The sequence below is a fragment of the Oncorhynchus mykiss genome, chromosome 30, assembly GCF_013265735.2.
Source record: "Oncorhynchus mykiss isolate Arlee chromosome 30, USDA_OmykA_1.1, whole genome shotgun sequence".
Lineage (NCBI taxonomy): Eukaryota > Metazoa > Chordata > Actinopteri > Salmoniformes > Salmonidae > Oncorhynchus > Oncorhynchus mykiss.
This window is the reverse complement of record NC_050570.1, coordinates 28,260,567-28,279,468: the sequence shown is the minus strand read 5'-3', so window position 1 is coordinate 28,279,468 and position 18,902 is coordinate 28,260,567. Positions and strand designations below refer to the sequence as shown.

The following is an 18,902-nucleotide window of genomic DNA, read 5'->3' as shown; positions in this document are numbered from 1 at the left end:
ATGAAACAAAAATAGAACGGTTTGCCCATAATGAACATCGTTATGTTAGGACGAAAAAGGGGGAGGCTTGCAAGCCGAAGAACATCATCCCAACCGTGAAGCATGGGGGAGGCATCATTAGGGAGGAAAATTAGGTGGATATATTGAAGCAACATCTCAAGACATCAGTCAGGAAGTTAAAGCTTGGTCGCAAATGGGTCTTCCAAATGGACAATGACCCCAAGCATACTTCCAAAGTTGCGGCAAAATGGCTTAAGGACAACAAAGTCAAGGTATTGGAGTGGCCATCACAAAGCCCTGACCTCAATCCTATAGAAATTTGTGGGCAGAAGTGAAAAAGCGTGTGTGAGCAAGGAGGCCTACAAACCTGACTCAGTTACACCAGCTCTGTCAGGAGGAAGGGGCCAAAATTCACCCAACTTTTTGTGGGAAGCTTGTGGAAGGCTACCCGAAACGTTTGACCCATGTTAAACAATTTAAAGGCAATGCTACCAAATACTAATTGAGTGTAGTGAAATGAATCACTCTACTATTATTCTGACATTTCACATTCTTGAAATAAAGTGGTGATCCTAACTGACCTAAGACAGGGATTTTTTACTAGGATTAAATGTCAGGAATTGTGAAAAACTGAGTTTAAATGTATTTGGCTAAGGTGTATGTAAACTTCAGACTTCAACTGTATGTGAGAATGCTAGTCCTTGACTACAGCTCAGCATTCAAAACCAGTGCCCTCAAAGCTCATCACTAAGCTAAGGACCCTGGGACTAAATACCTCCCTCTGCAACTGGATCCTGGACTTCCTGATGGCCCACAGGTGGTAAGGGTAGGCAACAACACATCCGCCACGCTGCTCGTCAACACTGGGGCCCCTCAGGGGTGCGTGATCAGTCCACTTCTGTACTCCATGTTAACTCTGACTGCACGGTCAGGCACGACTCCGACACCATCATTAAGTTTTCTGATGACACAACAGTGTTAGGCCTGATCACCGACAACAATGAGACAGTCTACAGGGATGAGATCAAGGACAACAACCTCCTCCTCAACGTGATCAAGACAAAGGAGAAGATTGTGGACTACAGGAAAAGAGCACGCCCCATTCTCTTCGACGGGGGTGTAGTGGAGCAGGTTGAGAGCGTCAAGAACATCCACAACACCAACAAACTGTCATCCCCATCAGGAGACTGAAAAGATTTGGCATGGGCAACTGTCCTCAGATCCTTAAAATGTTTTACAGCTGCACCATCAAGAGCATCCTGACAGGTTGCATTACTGCCTGTTATGGCAACTGCTCAGCCTCCGACCGCAAGGCACTACAGAGGGTAGGGCGTACGGCCCATACATCACTGGGGCCAAGCTTCCTGCCATCCAGAACCTCTATACCAGGCGGTGTCAGAGGAAGGCCTTAAAAGTTGTCAAAGACTCCAGCCACCCTAGTCATAGACCGTTCTCTCTGCTACCACACGGCAAGCGGTACCGGAGTGCCAAGTCTAGGTCCAAGACGCTTCTAAAAAGCTTCTACCCCCTAGCCATAGGACTCCTGAACAGTTAACGAAATGGCTACCGAGACTATTTGCATTGCCCCCCACCCACCCTCTTCTATAGTGCTGCTACTCTGTTATTATCTATGCATTGTCACTTTAATAACTCTACCTACATGTACATATCACCTCAATTTCCTTGACACCGGATTCCCTGTATATAGCCCCGCTATTGTTGTTTTACTGCTGCTCTTTAATTATTTGTTACTCTTATCTCTTACTTTTGGGGGGAGTATTTTCTTAAAACTGCATTGTTGGTGAGGGCTTATAAGTAAGCATTTCACTGTAAGGTCTACACCTGATATATTCGGCGCATGTGACAAATACAATTTGATGATAAGTTAACCCAAGGCCAGTGTAGACCGGGGCTAAGAACAACGCATTGTGAAAAGGCCTATTTTATGTTAAAAACACTGTTTGGTTGTGTGTGGATATCCATTACCTTGCCAACAGACAAAGAGATGTAAATAGATCCAACCAGAGTCTTGATGGGCTCGGCAACAGTAACAAGGTGTGGTGTGTAAAGAATCCCCCAAAAATGATGGGGGGGGGGGGGGGGGGGGGGGGGGGGACATTTTCTTTGAAACCATCAGGCTTCTTTAGGAACGTCCTCGGAACAAGCTGGGTATCTAGACAATGACGGAACATCCTGTTTTAAATGTAATTGGACACCGAAATGTTTTTGTAACATTCCCATGAAAAGTGTCTAGAACATTAATATCTTATATTCTGAAAACATGTTCTGTGTGCGTTTGGTGTCATGTTGATTAAATATTGTCCTAACCCGTAAAAAAAACTGACACATTAACGTTCTTGCAACATCCCATGAAATGTGTCTAAAACATGAATATTTCTGAGAACATGATAAACTGAATTTACCCAGAACGTGGTTAACATTAAATGGAACGAACGGTCTCTTGGAAACAGTCCTTGCACATCACCGGAACATTCCTATGGAAACGTTAGGTAATGACGTAAGGAACGTTTGTTGTTTGCTGAGACTATAACAGACCCACAAACCTGCTCTACAGACACAGATAACGTTGCTTTTACAGGGATAGTGTCAGTACAGGTGTCAAACTACCCACACTGTATCTGCCAAATTACACTGATCAGTCCAAGTAGTACTACACTAGAGCTCCAGACAACATCCCTTAGTGCTTCACTACACAAACTGGCCTGCAACGACAACACAACCCTGCACTAAAATGTGTCCCCATCATGCAATAATACTAGACCGCTAATGTGACCCTACTGCACCAAGAGTAACAAAGCCCCCTCTCTCTCCCTCTTTCCATGGTTGGTCTGTTCAGCACATTTCTTGTGCCACAATCTGCTGGCTCTGCACTTTTTCTTTTTTCCAGGAGCTATTTTTATCACGTTGGACATTTGCATCACAAAAGGAGGCAGGGCCTGTAACTTAATGGAGGAGGAGTGGCACAGATCTTTAAAAAAAACACTTCAAAGCCAGGGTCACCAGGATTTTTGCTATTTTCGTTGTATTGGGAGTTTTGGCACGCATTGAACAACAGGCGGTATGGAGCTCATTGAATGTAGGGTGTGCTGGGGGTGTGTCTGGGGTGAGTAGGGGGCCTGCTATTTGGAAATCTTTGAAGATGAAGCGGTGGCAGCCTGCGATCAGCTGTGAGCTCAGGCCAGAGGGTTCTTCCTGCCTTCTGCCTCATATTCATCAGGAGATGAGGAGGAAGTCAGGCAAACTGACAGACACCCACCTGGACAGAATTACACACACCTGGGGGAAAAGACACTCACCCAGAGAGAGCAGACACATGCGCACACAAACATTTATGTTATGTTAACCCACCTCCAACTCTCAACCCTGTCCTTCAACATGCAGTGTTATTTATTATCACTTATGGTGCAGCTTCAAACACAATTCCTCCAGGATTGGCATGGTGAACGTATCAGTCATTTATACAGCTGGATGCTCCATGATGCATGGCGGGTTAAAACAAGCCTTTCCTTCAAGGGTTCTCAGCATGGGATTTACACCTGCAACTCTGGGTTATACTGTAATCTGTTCACCCAAGCTCCTCAGCTGTACTAATGATGCATCAACACATACACAGACAGAGCGAGTGAGAAAAATAGAGAAAAATTGTGGCCACTCACACTAATTAATCACAGTGGGACGAGAGAGAGAGAAAGACAGAAAGAGAGAGCCAGAGAGAGAAATAAAGATAGAAAAAGAGAAAGCGAGAATGAGAGAGCCAGAGGGAGAGAAAGAAAGAGCAAATGAGAGAAAGAGATAGAAAAATAGCAAGTGAGAGAATGAGAGAGAGAAAAACAGATCGAAAAAGAGAGAAATTGTGGCCACTAACACTAATTAATCACAGTGGGAAATGTCCTAGTTGAACGTCATCTTCCCATGACCCCAGGGAGCCAACACGCCGTGGCGTCACGAGAGTGACCCTCACCAGTCTGTCTGACCTCCAAGCAGTGTCTTTATGCAATCCTTAACCTTATCCTCTACATTCCATAACTGTGCTGCTGATCAGAGGACACCCAGAAAGGGAGCAGTGTTTGTGTGCTAGTGTGCGTTTGTGGGGCTGAGGTCACTTACGTGGTGGAGGAATGAGTGGAGGGGCGGAGCTGACATTGTGGGGTGGAGGCGGGAAAGGAGGCGGGGGGATGTTGGGAGGAAAAAAGGGGGGCATCTTAGTGGGAGTAGGCTCAGCATCAGAGGGGGGCTCAGAAAGCACCTGCAATGCATGCACCCACACACACGTACATACAAAAACAAAGCTCAGACTAGGTAGGTACATTTACTAGCTCAATGCAAGGAGGAAAGATAGGGGGTGTTTCTCACTATGTATACTACCGTGAACATGCAAATTGCAGTACAGGAGGGTCGGAGCATGAGTCTAAATCAAAGTATGTGAAACAGAGCACGGGCGGGGGGCACTTCTCGGATGATAATTCTGTTAGTACATACACTACATGATCAAAAGTATGTGGACAACTGCTTGTCGAACATCTCATTACAACAAAATCTTGGGCATTAATATGGAGTTGGTCCCCCCTTTGCTCCAATAACAGCCTCCACTCTTCTGGGAAGGCTTTCCACTAGATGTTGGAACATTTCCCCGGGGACTTGCTTCCATTCAGCCACAAGAGCATTAGTGAGACCGGGCACTGATGTTAGGCGATTATGCCTGGCTCACGGTTCCAATTCATCCCAAAGGTGTTCGATGGGATTGAGGTCAGGGTTCTGTGCAGATCAGTCAAGTTCTTCCACACTGATCTCAACAAACTATTTCTGTATGGTCCTCGCTTTGTGCACGGGGCATTGTCTTGCTGAAACAAGAAAAGGGCCTTCCCCAAACTGTTGCCACAAAGTTGGAAGCACAGAATCGTCTAGAATGTCATTGTATGCTGTAGCGTTAAGATTTCCCTTCACTGGAACTCAGTAGTGGATCTCGGTAGTGAGTGTTGCAACCGAGGACAGACGATTTTTTACATGCTACGCACTTAAGCACTCGGCAGTCCTGTTCTGTGAGCTTGTTGATGTTTCCACTTCACAATAACAGCACTTACTTTTTAACCGGGGCAGATCAAGGAGTGAAGAAATTTGACAAACTGAGTTGTTGGGAAGGTGGCTTCCTATGACGGTGCCACATTGAAAGTCAGAGTTCTTCAGTAAGGTCAATCTACTGCCAACATTTGTCTCTGGATATTGCATGGCTGTGTAATCGATTTTATACACCTGTCAGCAACGGGTGTGGCTGAAATAGCTGAATCCACTAATTTGAAGGGGTGTCCACATACTTTTGGTGATATGGTGTGTTTTGAAGCATGCATCGATGCAAGCTTCAGCGAGTATGCACAGGAATATGACCCAACCGTGTAAAAAAAAACAAAGCAACATTTCTTGAAAACAATGTCAGCCATTATTTGATCTGACACGAGATGTTGCCCATTCAACTAATATGTTGTCTGACTACAATATTTTATCTTGGTACTTTAATAAATACATACCGTGTCCATTTGTGGCCAGTTTACCTGCCTACAATACCCACTGTCAAAGCACATAGAAATGTAATATGGCTAACAACTTAGAATTAGTAGCCATCTACCCACAAATAGACAGCTAGCCATATACCTAGCATAACACTTGTTTTTCCGTCGTTTTTACCTGTTAAACTAGCTGGCTAGCTAGATTATTACGATTCCCATACAGCTAGCTCATAAGTATGAAGTAAAACATTTGCTTAGTGTATAAACTTGTTTGGTCTCTATTGCCATTGTCCTGGCTGGAAGAAGGTTCAATGAATGGGGAGGTGCAGGGTGAGGTAATACAGTAGGGGGAAGTGAGAGTGTGTCTCAAATCAATATTTTATGTGTTCTCCACACTTGTCCTCACAAGAATGTACTCAAGAGAACGCCCTCGGAGAATGGACTTGAGCATGAGAGTGCGGCGCACGGTAGTATGAATATTGAGAAACACCCAGGGTGTATTTTAGAATATCACATTAAAACAGACACACATTACCTGGATGTTATTTCCTTCTATATTGTGACGTCTTCGTCCCTCTACCCGGCTGATGGTACCAGTTTGTCCCCCAATAACATCAATGGTGCCGCTCGGCTTTCTACTGACCAGCGCAGAACACAGAGTAAACATACAGAATACATAATACAACTGGTATCTGTGCATGGAGCATGTATAACAAGTAAGCATATTTAGGCATCTCTTGTTTTTGTCAAGTTATAAAATGCAGATACATTACAGGATGTGACCTGGGTATGGCCTTTTGCCTTCAAATTTCATAAACTACAGATGTAGAAGACTTATATAATGCCTGTGACCCCATCACCATCCTCCAGGTCCATTAATTCATGACCTTCCTTATCTGGGTCATCCTCTCACTGCACTCTGCTAACAACACTTCCCCAAAACAACCCCCGTCCCCAAACACAGATGGGACACTAACCCCTTTCTGTCACTAGGACTTAATCTAAAGTAAACATTACAAGAGGAAAGCATAAAAACTGCATCAAGCAGCAGCCCGATGTGATGCTAAGAGCTACAGGCTCACTAATGCCCCCTCTCTCTGGCCCTCTCTCTGGCCCTCTCTCTGGCCTCTAAAAACACCAGAATATCAGATAAATAGAAAACAAAGCAGCTTAGCCCCGGAAGCTGACACACACATCGCAACTTAAAATGACACTTTTATGTAACAAGAAAGGTCTACAATAACCCCATTCCACCAACAGCCTCCCTTAGTCTGGACACAGTCATCTAGAGAACGTGGAAAGAATACAATACGTGCTCCTTCAACCAAGCATCAAGTTTCCACTTTCGCCCTTCTGGAGCTGCCAGCGTTCTCACAGCTCAATAGAGTGAGAGAGATGGTCTGTAGTGTAGTGTGGGACCTCGTTTAACACTTTATCCTTTGCACAATGCCGTGTGCATTTGTCATACTCTGACTTCCTGCTTTCCCCCTGGCTGAATAATGCCCAGAATCATATGACCTCCACTGGGGGAAACTTGCTGAGGGAGCGAGGAGGAGGAGGGGGTCTTATATAGAGACAGACCTTTAATTAAGGGGCCCATCTTAGTCACCCTTGTCCCCCTGTCTGTAGTCTGGACCAACCTGACATGAGCCATGCTAAAACTCACAATAGACAGGATTGGAGGAAGCAAGTGAGCGAGAGGGTAGCTGAGGGGAGAGGGAAAGAGCCAGAGCTAGAGTGAGCGAGCGTGTGTGAAAGAGAGGACAGCTAGAGTGAAAGAGCGTGTGAAAGAGAGAGAGACAGCTAGAGTGAGAGAGGGAGGGAGAGGAGGGGCGGGTGTGTGTTTGTAATAGTCCATCACTCCTCCTTGAGGCGTAGAGCACCTGGTCCCTAAGTGGAACCAGAATGAGCCCATGGGGCTGAGAGGAGGAGTATTTACTAACAGTCTGCTAATGCCTGCTACTACGGGCCCAAGCCCGTAAATGATTGGCCGCTGTAATTGAGCAGTCAAATTCCATGGCCTCTGTCTTCACACGGTAAAAGAAGCCCTCCCCCGCAGGGCTCAGCCTGCCCCAAAGCTAAACAACGCTTCACAGGTGGCCGTTAACAGGAACGTGACGGGAGGTGGTGCACATCAGGATTTCATTAGAGAGGGAACAGAGCACTTTAACTAAGCAACGCTCGCAGCACCTCTACCTTTATTTCAAACCACTTAATAGTTAAGTGACTTAGCATACCTTCCATGACTTGTAACATTTCAGGATGTAACATTGTGTTTGGTAAGAACATTACCTCAGACACAGGTACCACTGACCAATACAAACTTGACTCATTGACTGCCAGGTCGCAGTTGTAAATGAGAACTTGTTCTCAACTGGCCTACCTGGTTAAATCAAGGTGAAATAAAAATATATATATAAACAAATTGACCACCTTGATGGGGTCCAGGTGACGCTGACCAGTGAAGTGTGGCAGTGATCGACCGGGGTACCTACCTGGAGGAGCCTGAATTGTAGTGGTTGCTGGGGGAGGAATAGTCAGACCTAAAGCAGGAAAGGGCCCCATCCCTATCACCATGGGCTGAACGTCCCTGGTGGACCTAAGAGGAAGAGCAACTCACTCACACAGCCTCAACAATGTCAAAGCCTGAGAATGTTTCTTAAAATGGGAACAATTCTTGCACTTATACTGTGATAATCTGTAATATTATATATACAGTGCCTTCAGAAAGTGTTCACACCCCTTGGCTTTTTCCACATGTTGCTGTGTTACAAAGTGGGATTAAATGGACTGAATTGTATAATTTATTTTATTCATAGAAAATAAACCACTAATATATCTGGATTAGATAAATATTCAACCCCGAGTCAATACGTGTTAAAATCACCATCGACAGCGATTACAGCTGTGAGTCTTTCTGGGTAAGTCTAAGAACATAGCACACCTCAATTTTATAATATTTGCACATTATTAAAAAAAAAATTTAAACTATGTAAAGTTGGTTGTTGATCATTGCTAGACATGGCCCTTTTCAAGTCTTGCCATAGATTTCCAAGCCGATTTAAGTCAAAACTAGGCCACTTCAGAACATTCAATGTCATCTAGGTAAGAAATTCCAGTGTGTATTTGACCTTGTGTTTAAGGTAATTGTCCTGCTGAAAGGTGAATTTGTCTCCCAGTGTCTGCTGGAAAGCAGACTGAACCAAGCAGACTGTTTTCCTCTAAGGTTTTTCCTATGCTTAGTCTATTCCATATATTTTTTAATCCCAAAAAATCTCCCTAGTCCTTGTCGATGACAAGCATACCCATGACATGATGCAGCCACCACCATGCTTGAAAATATGAAGAGTGATACTCAGTGACGTATTGTGTCAGATTTACCCCAAACATAATGCTCTGTATTCAGGACAAAAAGTAACATTTATTGACCAAATGTTTTGCAGTATTTGCTTTGGAATTTCTCTTATTCTTTTCAGGCTTCCTTCTTTTCACTCAGTCATTTATGCTAGTATTGTGGAGTAACTACAATGTTGTTGATCCATCCTCAGACTCCTATCAAAGTCATTAAACTCGTAACTGTTTTAAATTCACCATTGGCCTCATTGTGAAATCCCTGAGCAGTTTCCTTCCTCTCCGGCAACTGAGTGTATTGATACACCATCCAGTGTAATTAATAACGGCACCATGCTCAAAGGGAAAATCAATGTCAGCTTTTTTATCTGATTTGACCCATCTACCAATAGGTGCCCTTCTTTGCACAGCATTGGAAAACCTCCCTGGTCTTTGTGGTTGAACCTGTACTTGAAATTCACTGCCCGACTGAGGGATCTTACAGATAATTGTATGTGTGGGGTACAGAGATGGGGTAGTCATTTAAAAATCATGTAGGAGACTATTATTGAACACAACATGAGTCCATGCAACTTATTATATGACTTAGCACATTTTTACTCCTGAACTTATTTTAGGCTTGCCATTACAAAAAAGGGTTGAATACTTATTGACTCAAGACATTTCAGCTTTTAATTTTAAATTTATTTGTAAACATTTCTAAAAACATAATTCCACTTTGGTATTATGGGGTATCGTGTGTAGATTGTGTGTCCATTTTAAATTCCAGCTGTAACACAAAAAAATGTGGAAAAAGCCAAGGGGTGTGAATACTTTCTGAAGGCACTGTATGTTCAAAAGTAATGTCTTACCATGATTTTAGTGGCTGAAGCATGGCTCATGCCCTCATACCCCATGCGTAGTCTCCTCTGTTTCTCACAGTAGGTCTTCCAGGTGTCCTCGTTAAAGCCATAGTTAAAGTAGTCCGAGAGGTCCGAACCTAAACACAAACATAACTGAAAGCTGAACAGACCGCGTCACAGACCAGTCATCAGCCAGACCTGAGCTCACACCTGCACAGAACACGCACAAAGACATAACCTCACACCAACCAACACACACCCCCCTTACCAGGCTTTCTCCACGGCTTTTCTTCAAAAGACTCAATGTCGACCTCCAACACAGGGATTCCGTTAACACTGCCCAGTGCATCCAGGTCCACTCCTTTGGCTTTGGGGCCAACTGCACCGGAAACGACAGGACACAGTCAATGATACATTCACTTCACACTCTTACCACTACCATGAATGTGGGTGTGGATGAGTTCCTACGCATGCAGTGACCATAATTCACACTCAAACCGGTGCGCCTGGCACCTGCTACCATAACCCGTTCAAATGGACTTAAAACATTTTGTCTTGCCCATTCACCCTCTGAAAGGCACACATACACAATCCATGTCTCAATTGTCTCAAGGCTTAAAAATCCTTCTTTAACCTGTCTCCTCCCCTTCATCTACACTGATTGAAATGGATTTAACAAGTGACATCAATAAGGGATCATAGCATTCACCTGGTCAGTCTATGTTATGGAAAGAGCTGATGATCCTAAAGTTGTGTACACTCACTTCTAAGGTCAGAAGTCAGGAATGAGGGGTGTTTACCTGACGCATGTGTTCTCCCTGCAGCCTTAATGTTGAGATTAACTGGTGTGGATCCAAAAGCACTACACAATGAAAGGAGAAAAATAACACACAAAAAAAAATCACAAATCACCACCACAAGAAGGGGACACACACAGAGACATGCTGCGCTTACACAGACAGCCCAACTCATTGGTTCCACTAATTGTTCTTTTGACCAATCACATCAGATTTTTTCACATCTCTTTTTCAGAGCTGAACTGATTGGTAAAAAAAAGACTATTATTGAAAGAAAAAACAATCTGAATTGGGCTGCCTGTGTAAACACTGCCCATGACTCATGCGGGAGACTGCTTTGAAGACCCCTGAAAGTGACATGGGTGGTGAGATAAAATGCTGCCAAAGATGCATACTGTAACATAGAATCATAATCAGGACTCATAAAATGATGTGACAAAGGAGAGGCAATAGCAATAGATGTTAGTTGCGCTGACAGCCAGGTGAAAAAAAGCTTTCCACAAAAAGTTTTTCCACCTAAAATGTACAGGGTCTAATATATTATGCTCCTTTCAACTCAAGTTGGAGCATCAAAACTAATCCAGATTGCAGGACAGTAACATACTGTTGTATTTAAAACCAGTTAAATGTAACTAAAGTAATCAGAAATGTAATCTACGTAATCCCCAAAAGTAATGATTTATCATGAGAGGGCCATAAACAATAACTAGTAATGCTGCAAGGTTAAAACCTTTCTGGTAAAAATAGTTAAATTGTTGAGGTGTAATCACTACTGAGGACACAAGCTGGAGTACAGTACAAATATGATGAAAATATAAAATACTTTACATTATGTATTTCCTATTCAACAAAACTGTACGAATAAGGCTTGAAATGACTTAAAGTTGAAGTCAGAAGTTTATACACACCTTAGCCAAATACATTTAAAAACTCATTTTTTCACAATTCCTGACATTTAATCCTAGTAAAAATGCCCCGTCTTAGGTCAGTTAGGATCACCACTTTATTTCAAGAATGTGAAATGTCACAATAATAGTAGAGAGAATAATGTATTTCAGTTGATTTCTTTCATCACATTCCCAGTGGCTCAGAAGTTGACATACTCTCAATTAGTATTTGGTAGCATTGCCTTTAAATTACTTAAATTGGGTCAGATGTTTCCACAAGCAGTTGGGTGAATTTTGGCCCATTCCTCCAGACAGAGCTGGTGTAACTGAGTCAGGTTTGTAGGGCTCCTTGCTCACACACGCTATTTCACTTCTGCCCACAAATTTTCAAGAAGGATTGAGGTCAGGGCTCTGTGATGTCCAGTCCAATACCTTGACTTTGTTGTCCTTAAGCCATTTCACCATAACTTTGGAAGTATGCTTGGGGTTATTGTCCATTTGGAAGATCCATTTGCGACCAAGCTTTAACTTTCTGACTGATGTCTTGAGATGTTGCTTCAATATATACTGATAATTTTCCTGCTCATGATGCCATCTATTTTGTGAAGTGCACCAGTCCCTCCTGCAGCAAAGCACACCCACAACGTGATGCTGCCACCCCCGTGCTTCACGGTTGGGATGGTGTTCTTCGGCTTGCAAGCCTCCCCTTTTCCTCGAAACAAAATGATCGTCATTATGACTAAACAGTTATATTTTTGTTTCATCAGACCAGAGGACATTTCTCCAAAAGGTATAATCTTTGTCCCCATGTGCAGTTGCAAACTGTAGTCTGTCTTTTTAATGGCAGTTTTGGAGCAGTGGCTTCTTCCTTGCTGAGCGGTCTTTCAGGTTATGTCGAAATAGGACTCTTTTTATTGTGGATATAGATACTTTTGTACCCGTTTCCACTGCTGTTGTTTTGGGATTGATTTGCACTTTTCACACCAAAGTACGTTCATCTCTAGGAGACAGAACGCGTCTCCTTTCTGAGCGGTGTGATGGCTGTGTGGTCCCATGGTGTTTATACTTGCGTACTATTGTTTGTACAGATGAACGTGTTACCTTCAGACATTTGGAAATTGCTCCCAAGGATGAATCAGACTTGTGGAGGTCTACACTTTTTTCCCCTGAGGTCTTGGCTGATTTCTTTTGATTTCCCCATGATGTCAAGCAAAGAGGCACTGAGTTTGAAAGTATGCCATGAAATACATCCACAGGTACACCTCCAATTGACTCAAATTATGTCAATTAGCCTATCAGAAGCTTCTAAAGCCATGACATCATTTTCTGGAATTTGCCAAGCGGTTTAAAAGGCACAGTCAACTTAGTGTATGTAAACTTCTGACCCACTGGAATTGTGATAGATTATTTCACTTATAAATCACTGTGTCTGTAAACAATTATTGGAAAAATGACTTGTGTCATTCACAAAGTAGATGTCCTTCAAAGCTCAGTTGTCCTGAGTCTGCACAACTCTGCCAGGACCTAGGATCAAGAGAGTGTCAAGTGTTTTAGTACTATATCTCTTGACACAATGATGAAAATAATCATGGCCTCTAAACCTTCAAGCTGCATACTGGACCCTATTCCAACTAAACTACTGAAAGAGCTGCTTCCTGTGCTTGGCCCTCCTATGTTGAACATAATAAACGGCTCTCTATCCACCGGATGTGTACCAAACTCACTAAAAGTGGCAGTAATAAAGCCTCTCTTGAAAAAGCCAAACCTTGACCCAGAAAATATAAAAAACTATCGGTCTATATCGAATCTTCCATTCCTCTCAAAATTTTTAGAAAAGGCTGTTGCGCAGCAACTCAGTGCCTTCCTGAAGACAAACAATGTATACGAAATGCTTCAGTCTGGTTTTAGACCCCATCATAGCATGAGACGGCACTTGTGAAGGTGGTAAATTACATTTTAATGGCATCGGACCGAGGCTCTGCATCTGTCCTCGTGCTCCTAGACCTTAGTGCTGCTTTTGATACCATCGATCACCACATTCTTTTGGAGAGATTGGAAACCCAAATTGGTCTACACGGACAAGTTCTGGCCTGGTTTAGATCTTATCTGTCGGAAAGATATCAGTTTGTCTCTGTGAATGGTTTGTCCTCTGCCAAATCAACTGTAAATTTCGGTGTTCCTCAAGGTTCCGTTTTAGGACCACTATTGTTTTCACTATATATTTTACCTCTTGGGGATGTTATTCGAAAACATAATGTGAACTTTCACTGCTATGCGGATGACACACAGCTGTACATTTCAATGAAACATGGTGAAGCCCCAAAAATGCCCTTGCTAGAAGCATGTGTTTCAGACATAAGGAAGTGGATGGCTGCAAACTTTCTACTTTTAAACTCGGACAAAACAGAGATGCTTGTTCTAGGTCCCAAGAAACAAAGAGATCTTCTGTTGAATCTGACAATTAATCTTAATGGTTGTACAGTCGTCTCAAATAAAACTGTGAAGGACCTCGGCGTTACTCTGGACCCTGATCTCTCTTTTGAAGAACATATCAAGACCATTTCAAGGACAGATTTTTTCCATCTACGTAACATTGCAAAAATCAGAAACTTTCTGTCCAAAAATGATGCAGAAAAATTAATCCATGCTTTTGTCACTTCTAGGTTAGACTACTGCAATGCTCTACTTTCCGGCTACCCGGATAAAAGCACCAAATAAACTTCAGTTAGTGCTAAATACGGCTGCTAGAATCCTGACTAGAACCAAAAAATGTGATCATATTACTCCAGTGCTAGCCTCTCTACACTGGCTTCCTGTCAAAGCAAGGGCTGATTTCAAGGTTTTACTGCTAACCTACAAAGCATTACATGGGCTTGCTCCTACCTATCTCTCTGATTTGGTCCTGCCGTACATACCTACACGTACGCTACGGTCACAAGACGCAGGCCTCCTAATTGTCCCTAGAATTTCTAAGCAAACAGCTGGAGGCAGGGCTTTCTCCTATAGAGCTCCATTTTTATGGAACGGTCTGCCTACCCATGTCAGAGACGCAAACTCGGTCTCAACCTTTAAGTCTTTACTGAAGACTCATCTCTTCAGTGGGTCATATGATTGAGTGTAGTCTGGCCCAGGATTGGGAAGGTGAACGGAAAGGCTCTGGAGCAACGAACCACCCTTGCTGTCTCTGCCTGGCCGGGTCCCCTCTTTCCACTGGGATTCTCTGCCTCTAACCCTATCACAGGGGCTGAGTCACTGGCTTACTGGGGCTCTCTCATGCCGTCCCTGGAGGGGGTGCGTCACCTGAGTAGGTTGATTCACTGATGTGGTCATCCTGTCTGGGTTGGCGCGCCCCCCCCCCCCCCCCTTGGGTTGTGCCGTGGCGGAGGTCTTTGTGGGCTATACTCAGCCTTGTCTCAGGATGGTAAGTTGGTGGTTGAAGATATCCCTCTAGTGGTGTGGGGGCTGTGCTTTGGCAAAGTGGGTGGGGTTATATCCTTCCTGTTTGGCCCTGTCCGGGGGTGTCCTCGGATGGGGCCACAGTGTCTCCTGACCCTCCTGTCTCAACCTCCAGTATTTATGCTGCAGTAGTTTATGTGTCGGGGGGCTAGGGTCAGTTTGTTATATCTGGAGTACTTCTTCTGTCCTATTCGGTGTCCTGTGTGAATCTAAGTGTGCGTTCTCTAATTCTCTCCTTCTCTCTTTCTTTCTCTCTCTCGGAGGACCTGAGCCCTAGGACCATGCCACAGGACTACCTGACATGATGACTCCTTGCTGTCCCCAGTCCCCCTGACCGTGCTGCTGCTCCAGTTTCAACTGTTCTGCCTTATTATTATTCGACCATGCTGGTCATTTATGAACATTTGAACATGTTCTGTTATAATCTCCACCCGGCACAGCCAGAAGAGGACTGGCCACCCCACATAGCCTGGTTCCTCTCTAGGTTTCTTCCTAGGTTTTGGCCTTTCTAGGGAGTTTTTCCTAGCCACCGTGCTTCTACACCTGCATTGCTTGCTGTTTAGGGTTTTAGGCTGGGTTTCTGTACAGCACTTTGAGATATCAGCTGATGTACGAAGGGCTATATAAATAAATTTGATTTGATGTCCTAACAGACTTGCCAAAACTATAGTTTGTTCACAAGAAATTTGTGGAGTGGTTGAAAAATTATTTTTAATGACTCCAACCCAAGTGTATGTAAAACTTCCGACTTCAACTGTATATGCTTTCTAAATATAGCATAATCAAATTATACAATTACACCTTCCTTAGAACTGTAAAATACATATATGTATGTTTAGTGTTAGAGAACATTTGCATATTTTCTGAAGGTCTCTCTTGATCAAAACGTCTGCCCACGTTGCTGTGAACGTCTCACGGAGATCTAGCTTGGCTTCCTGAACTCGTTATGAACTCGCCTTTCATCTCATATTAATCTTGTCCATCTATGACAAACAGAAAGTGCTTTTTAATGGCTATAAATCAATCTCTGAATGTGCTACAGTGATGAAACCCCTCTCTCCTGCTGCGCTATGATGTAATGATTGAAGGCATGTGCTTTGTTGATGGACAGTTGGACAGTTGGAAGAGCGAATTAAACGGTAGGAGGGACATCCCAGCTTCAAGTGGTTTCAGATTTCACATCCTACAGGCTCAGAAATACTATTGTGTCCGAGGGAACCAGGGCTATCGGGCAAAGCAAGCCATTTCGAACTACGGTATCCACAGATCGATTTATAAGCGAAAATGTTGGTGGGAACCGGTACAAGAACCAAGCAGGTCAAAAAAGGGGACCTTACATCTAATAGATGAACACCTTGCTATTGTCTAGATACTCACTTGAAAGGCTGAGATGAGCCTCCGGTCTTTATATCGCCAATGGTTACACACACGTCATCATCATCCTCACTGTCACTGTCACTTTCTTCATCTTCCTGGCCTGTATCCTGACATTACAGAAACACAAAGACAATATACATTCATAAAAGCATGTTTATATGAATCACACACACAGTTAGAGGAATATTCCAAGTAGAAAGTTTGGTTCTGAGGGAATTCCATGATGGATTGCCATTCCAACAGGTGAGTCAGGTTCAGAAGGGTGTTGTTTATCCCAGGTTGACTCCTCCATAACCCTAAACAGTAGGTACCTGCTTCACTACTCCATTCTCATGGACCTCTTCAGCAGTCGGCTGGGCCTTTGCACTGTGAAAAAAACAACATCACTAGGACCACAGCGTCTACTTAAACTGAGACTTTTGTAACATTTGAAGAATAGACAATAAGGGGAAAGTTAAGATATTTTCAAACAGGGATATCACTTGTCTGCAGACTAAATACATTTCCTTGTAAAGGGATACATGTAAAATGACAGCCTATTGCCTGAAGAATCCCTAACGTGACGTAATAGTCTCTCATTGAGCTGCTGGACCATGTTTGATTCTGAAAAGGGTCAACTCTCTTCATCATTTCTTTAAGTGAACCAGAGCTTGATAGATGTGATATCATTTAGATAACATGCTCCCCATGGCATGTTGCGTGACACACACACACTCTCTCTCTCTCTCTCTCTCTCTCTCTCTCTCTGAGGGCAGTGTTGTAGGTGAAGTAACTGTAGCTTAATTGATGAATCATGCTGCGTTTACACCGAGGCGATATGCTTTAACAAAGCCCAATGCAGCGACCATCAGAACCCCTATCTAATGATGGCTTAGATCCACTTTACCCCGTTCAAACAAACAAACAGTGCTTGCCTTGCCACGGATTTAACGAGCATCCAAACTGTTTTTAATGTGCCACTTGACAGGCCACACATTTCAGGCGTTGCGCACATAGTGGCGTCAAACACACACAACCCAGAGACAACGATTATGATATCACTCAGTCATTATTGAGCAGTGAAAAGTGCATTCAATCTGAACGCTTCATTAATAAAGCAAAATTGGTCCTAATGGGGCATGAAGCTGCTGCTAGCCCCTCTTATTTCAAATCAGTTCACTGCTTACTGTTGTAAATTATCACTCACGATCAAAATGGTTTGAACACAAGAATCATTAGTGCAAACAGGTGAGATGATGCTGGACAATGTAATAAAACAGATTTGCAGAACCAGGACAAACTGACTAAGAGTGAGTAGTGTGGCTATACGTTGTGAATCTCAAAAAGCATAACATAGACACGTGACTAGTATATTTGTGTAGAAAGCTGAACAGGTGTCATTTGTGTAAGTGCCACAAAAAAGTGCGTAAGATGGGTATAAATAAATCATGTGTGTCCAACATTTGTATTATGCTCCAAGAATATACAAACCTAATTTATGTGGGCATACGTATTTTACAAAAGGAACCATTTGACAGTGTAGTCTGGTTTGCAGGAATGCTCAGTACATATTTGAGATCTAGGCAAGTGGTAAATTGAGGACAGAATAGGACAGACAGCCAGGTCTGCTATGTAAAACAGACAGTTTAACAGTTGGTGTTTTACCTGTCACTTACCTATTAGGTGCCTCTTCCTCTGCCTTCTCCTCACTCTCATCTATCACAGAAAAGAAACATCAGCATGTTTGCATCATACACACACTTCAAAACATAGACAAAATGACAGTCTCCAAATACCTACTGCAAATGCCAGAACTCAATAATTCCTTCTGTTTAGCAAGAGAGAAAAAAAAACATCCCCAACAGCTGTTGCGATGTCAACGTGGTAAACTGGTGCACGTGTTGTTTCTGGTGTTGTGGTTAGCTTTCTTGCTAACATAACTGTTTAGCTCACGTACTTTCAAGTTTGCCAAACACAGAACAGTGGACAAAATGTTGCTATTTATGCGCTAGATAGTGTCATCAAATCTGTTTTGACTAGCATACCTCCATATAACCATTCTTCTTCATCGCCCCCGCTTGCATCAGTTGCTTTGTCCATTTCTGCGGACATGACTACCCAAACCCAGTCACTTCTACTGTGAATCACAACTTGACAGATATTCTATCAAATACAATAACTGGCAACGAATTGAAAATCCAGTTATTTCGCCAAACTTGAGATTTTTACAGAACAGATATTCAAATGTCAAACTGTTACATATAACGGGGATTTAAAAAAGAATAATAACGGAATAGGACGGCGTGTCACCTTATCGGTATTCGGTAGCATGCGTAAAAGAAAACCTAAGGGTAAAAAAAAAAAAAGTGACAGTTTACTTTACCCACACACGTTTCTATAGGGACCTTTCTATACACGACGTAAACGTACGTCGGAAGAAACAGGACTCTACCATTGGTCAGTATGTCTCTAGATGAGACAATGTATCAATTTCTGAAAGTATATAAAGTAGTACAGTGTTTGCCAGGGTCAAACAAGCTTGCTTTGTTTCTGAACTCACGACAAGCATACCTTTATTTTTGTATGGTTTATTTTTTTTTTATTAAAAAAAAATGTATGTATTTTTGTGTAGTGTGGATAGTATATAGCTATGATGAGGAAACTCAAATTAGTTTGCTTTCAGTTTTGTAA

General features: G+C 43.0%; 1 protein-coding gene across 3 annotated transcripts in view; it reads right to left on the bottom strand.

Moving 5' to 3' along the window:
• fip1l1a (FIP1 like 1a (S. cerevisiae)) overlaps positions 1 to 18,639 on the bottom strand; it is a 46,709-nt gene extending 28,070 nt beyond the window's left edge. The window contains exons 1-10 of one of the 3 annotated variants that reach the window (XM_021599402.2): positions 18,257 to 18,639; positions 17,888 to 17,927; positions 16,544 to 16,598; positions 16,233 to 16,339; positions 10,516 to 10,577; positions 9,984 to 10,094; positions 9,725 to 9,852; positions 8,018 to 8,121; positions 6,058 to 6,160; positions 4,129 to 4,267 (exon numbers count right to left, since the gene is read on the bottom strand). In XM_021599402.2, the coding sequence (XP_021455077.1) occupies positions 4,129 to 4,267; positions 6,058 to 6,160; positions 8,018 to 8,121; positions 9,725 to 9,852; positions 9,984 to 10,094; positions 10,516 to 10,577; positions 16,233 to 16,339; positions 16,544 to 16,598; positions 17,888 to 17,927; positions 18,257 to 18,323 (916 nt within the window). In that variant the 5' untranslated portion in view covers positions 18,324 to 18,639. The remainder of the gene's footprint in view (positions 1 to 4,128; positions 4,268 to 6,057; positions 6,161 to 8,017; positions 8,122 to 9,724; positions 9,853 to 9,983; positions 10,095 to 10,515; positions 10,578 to 16,232; positions 16,340 to 16,543; positions 16,599 to 17,887; positions 17,928 to 18,256) is intronic. The other 2 variants (XM_036968592.1, XM_021599403.2) reach the window with 2 other exon arrangements.
• Between the last annotated feature and the right edge of the window lie 263 nt (positions 18,640 to 18,902).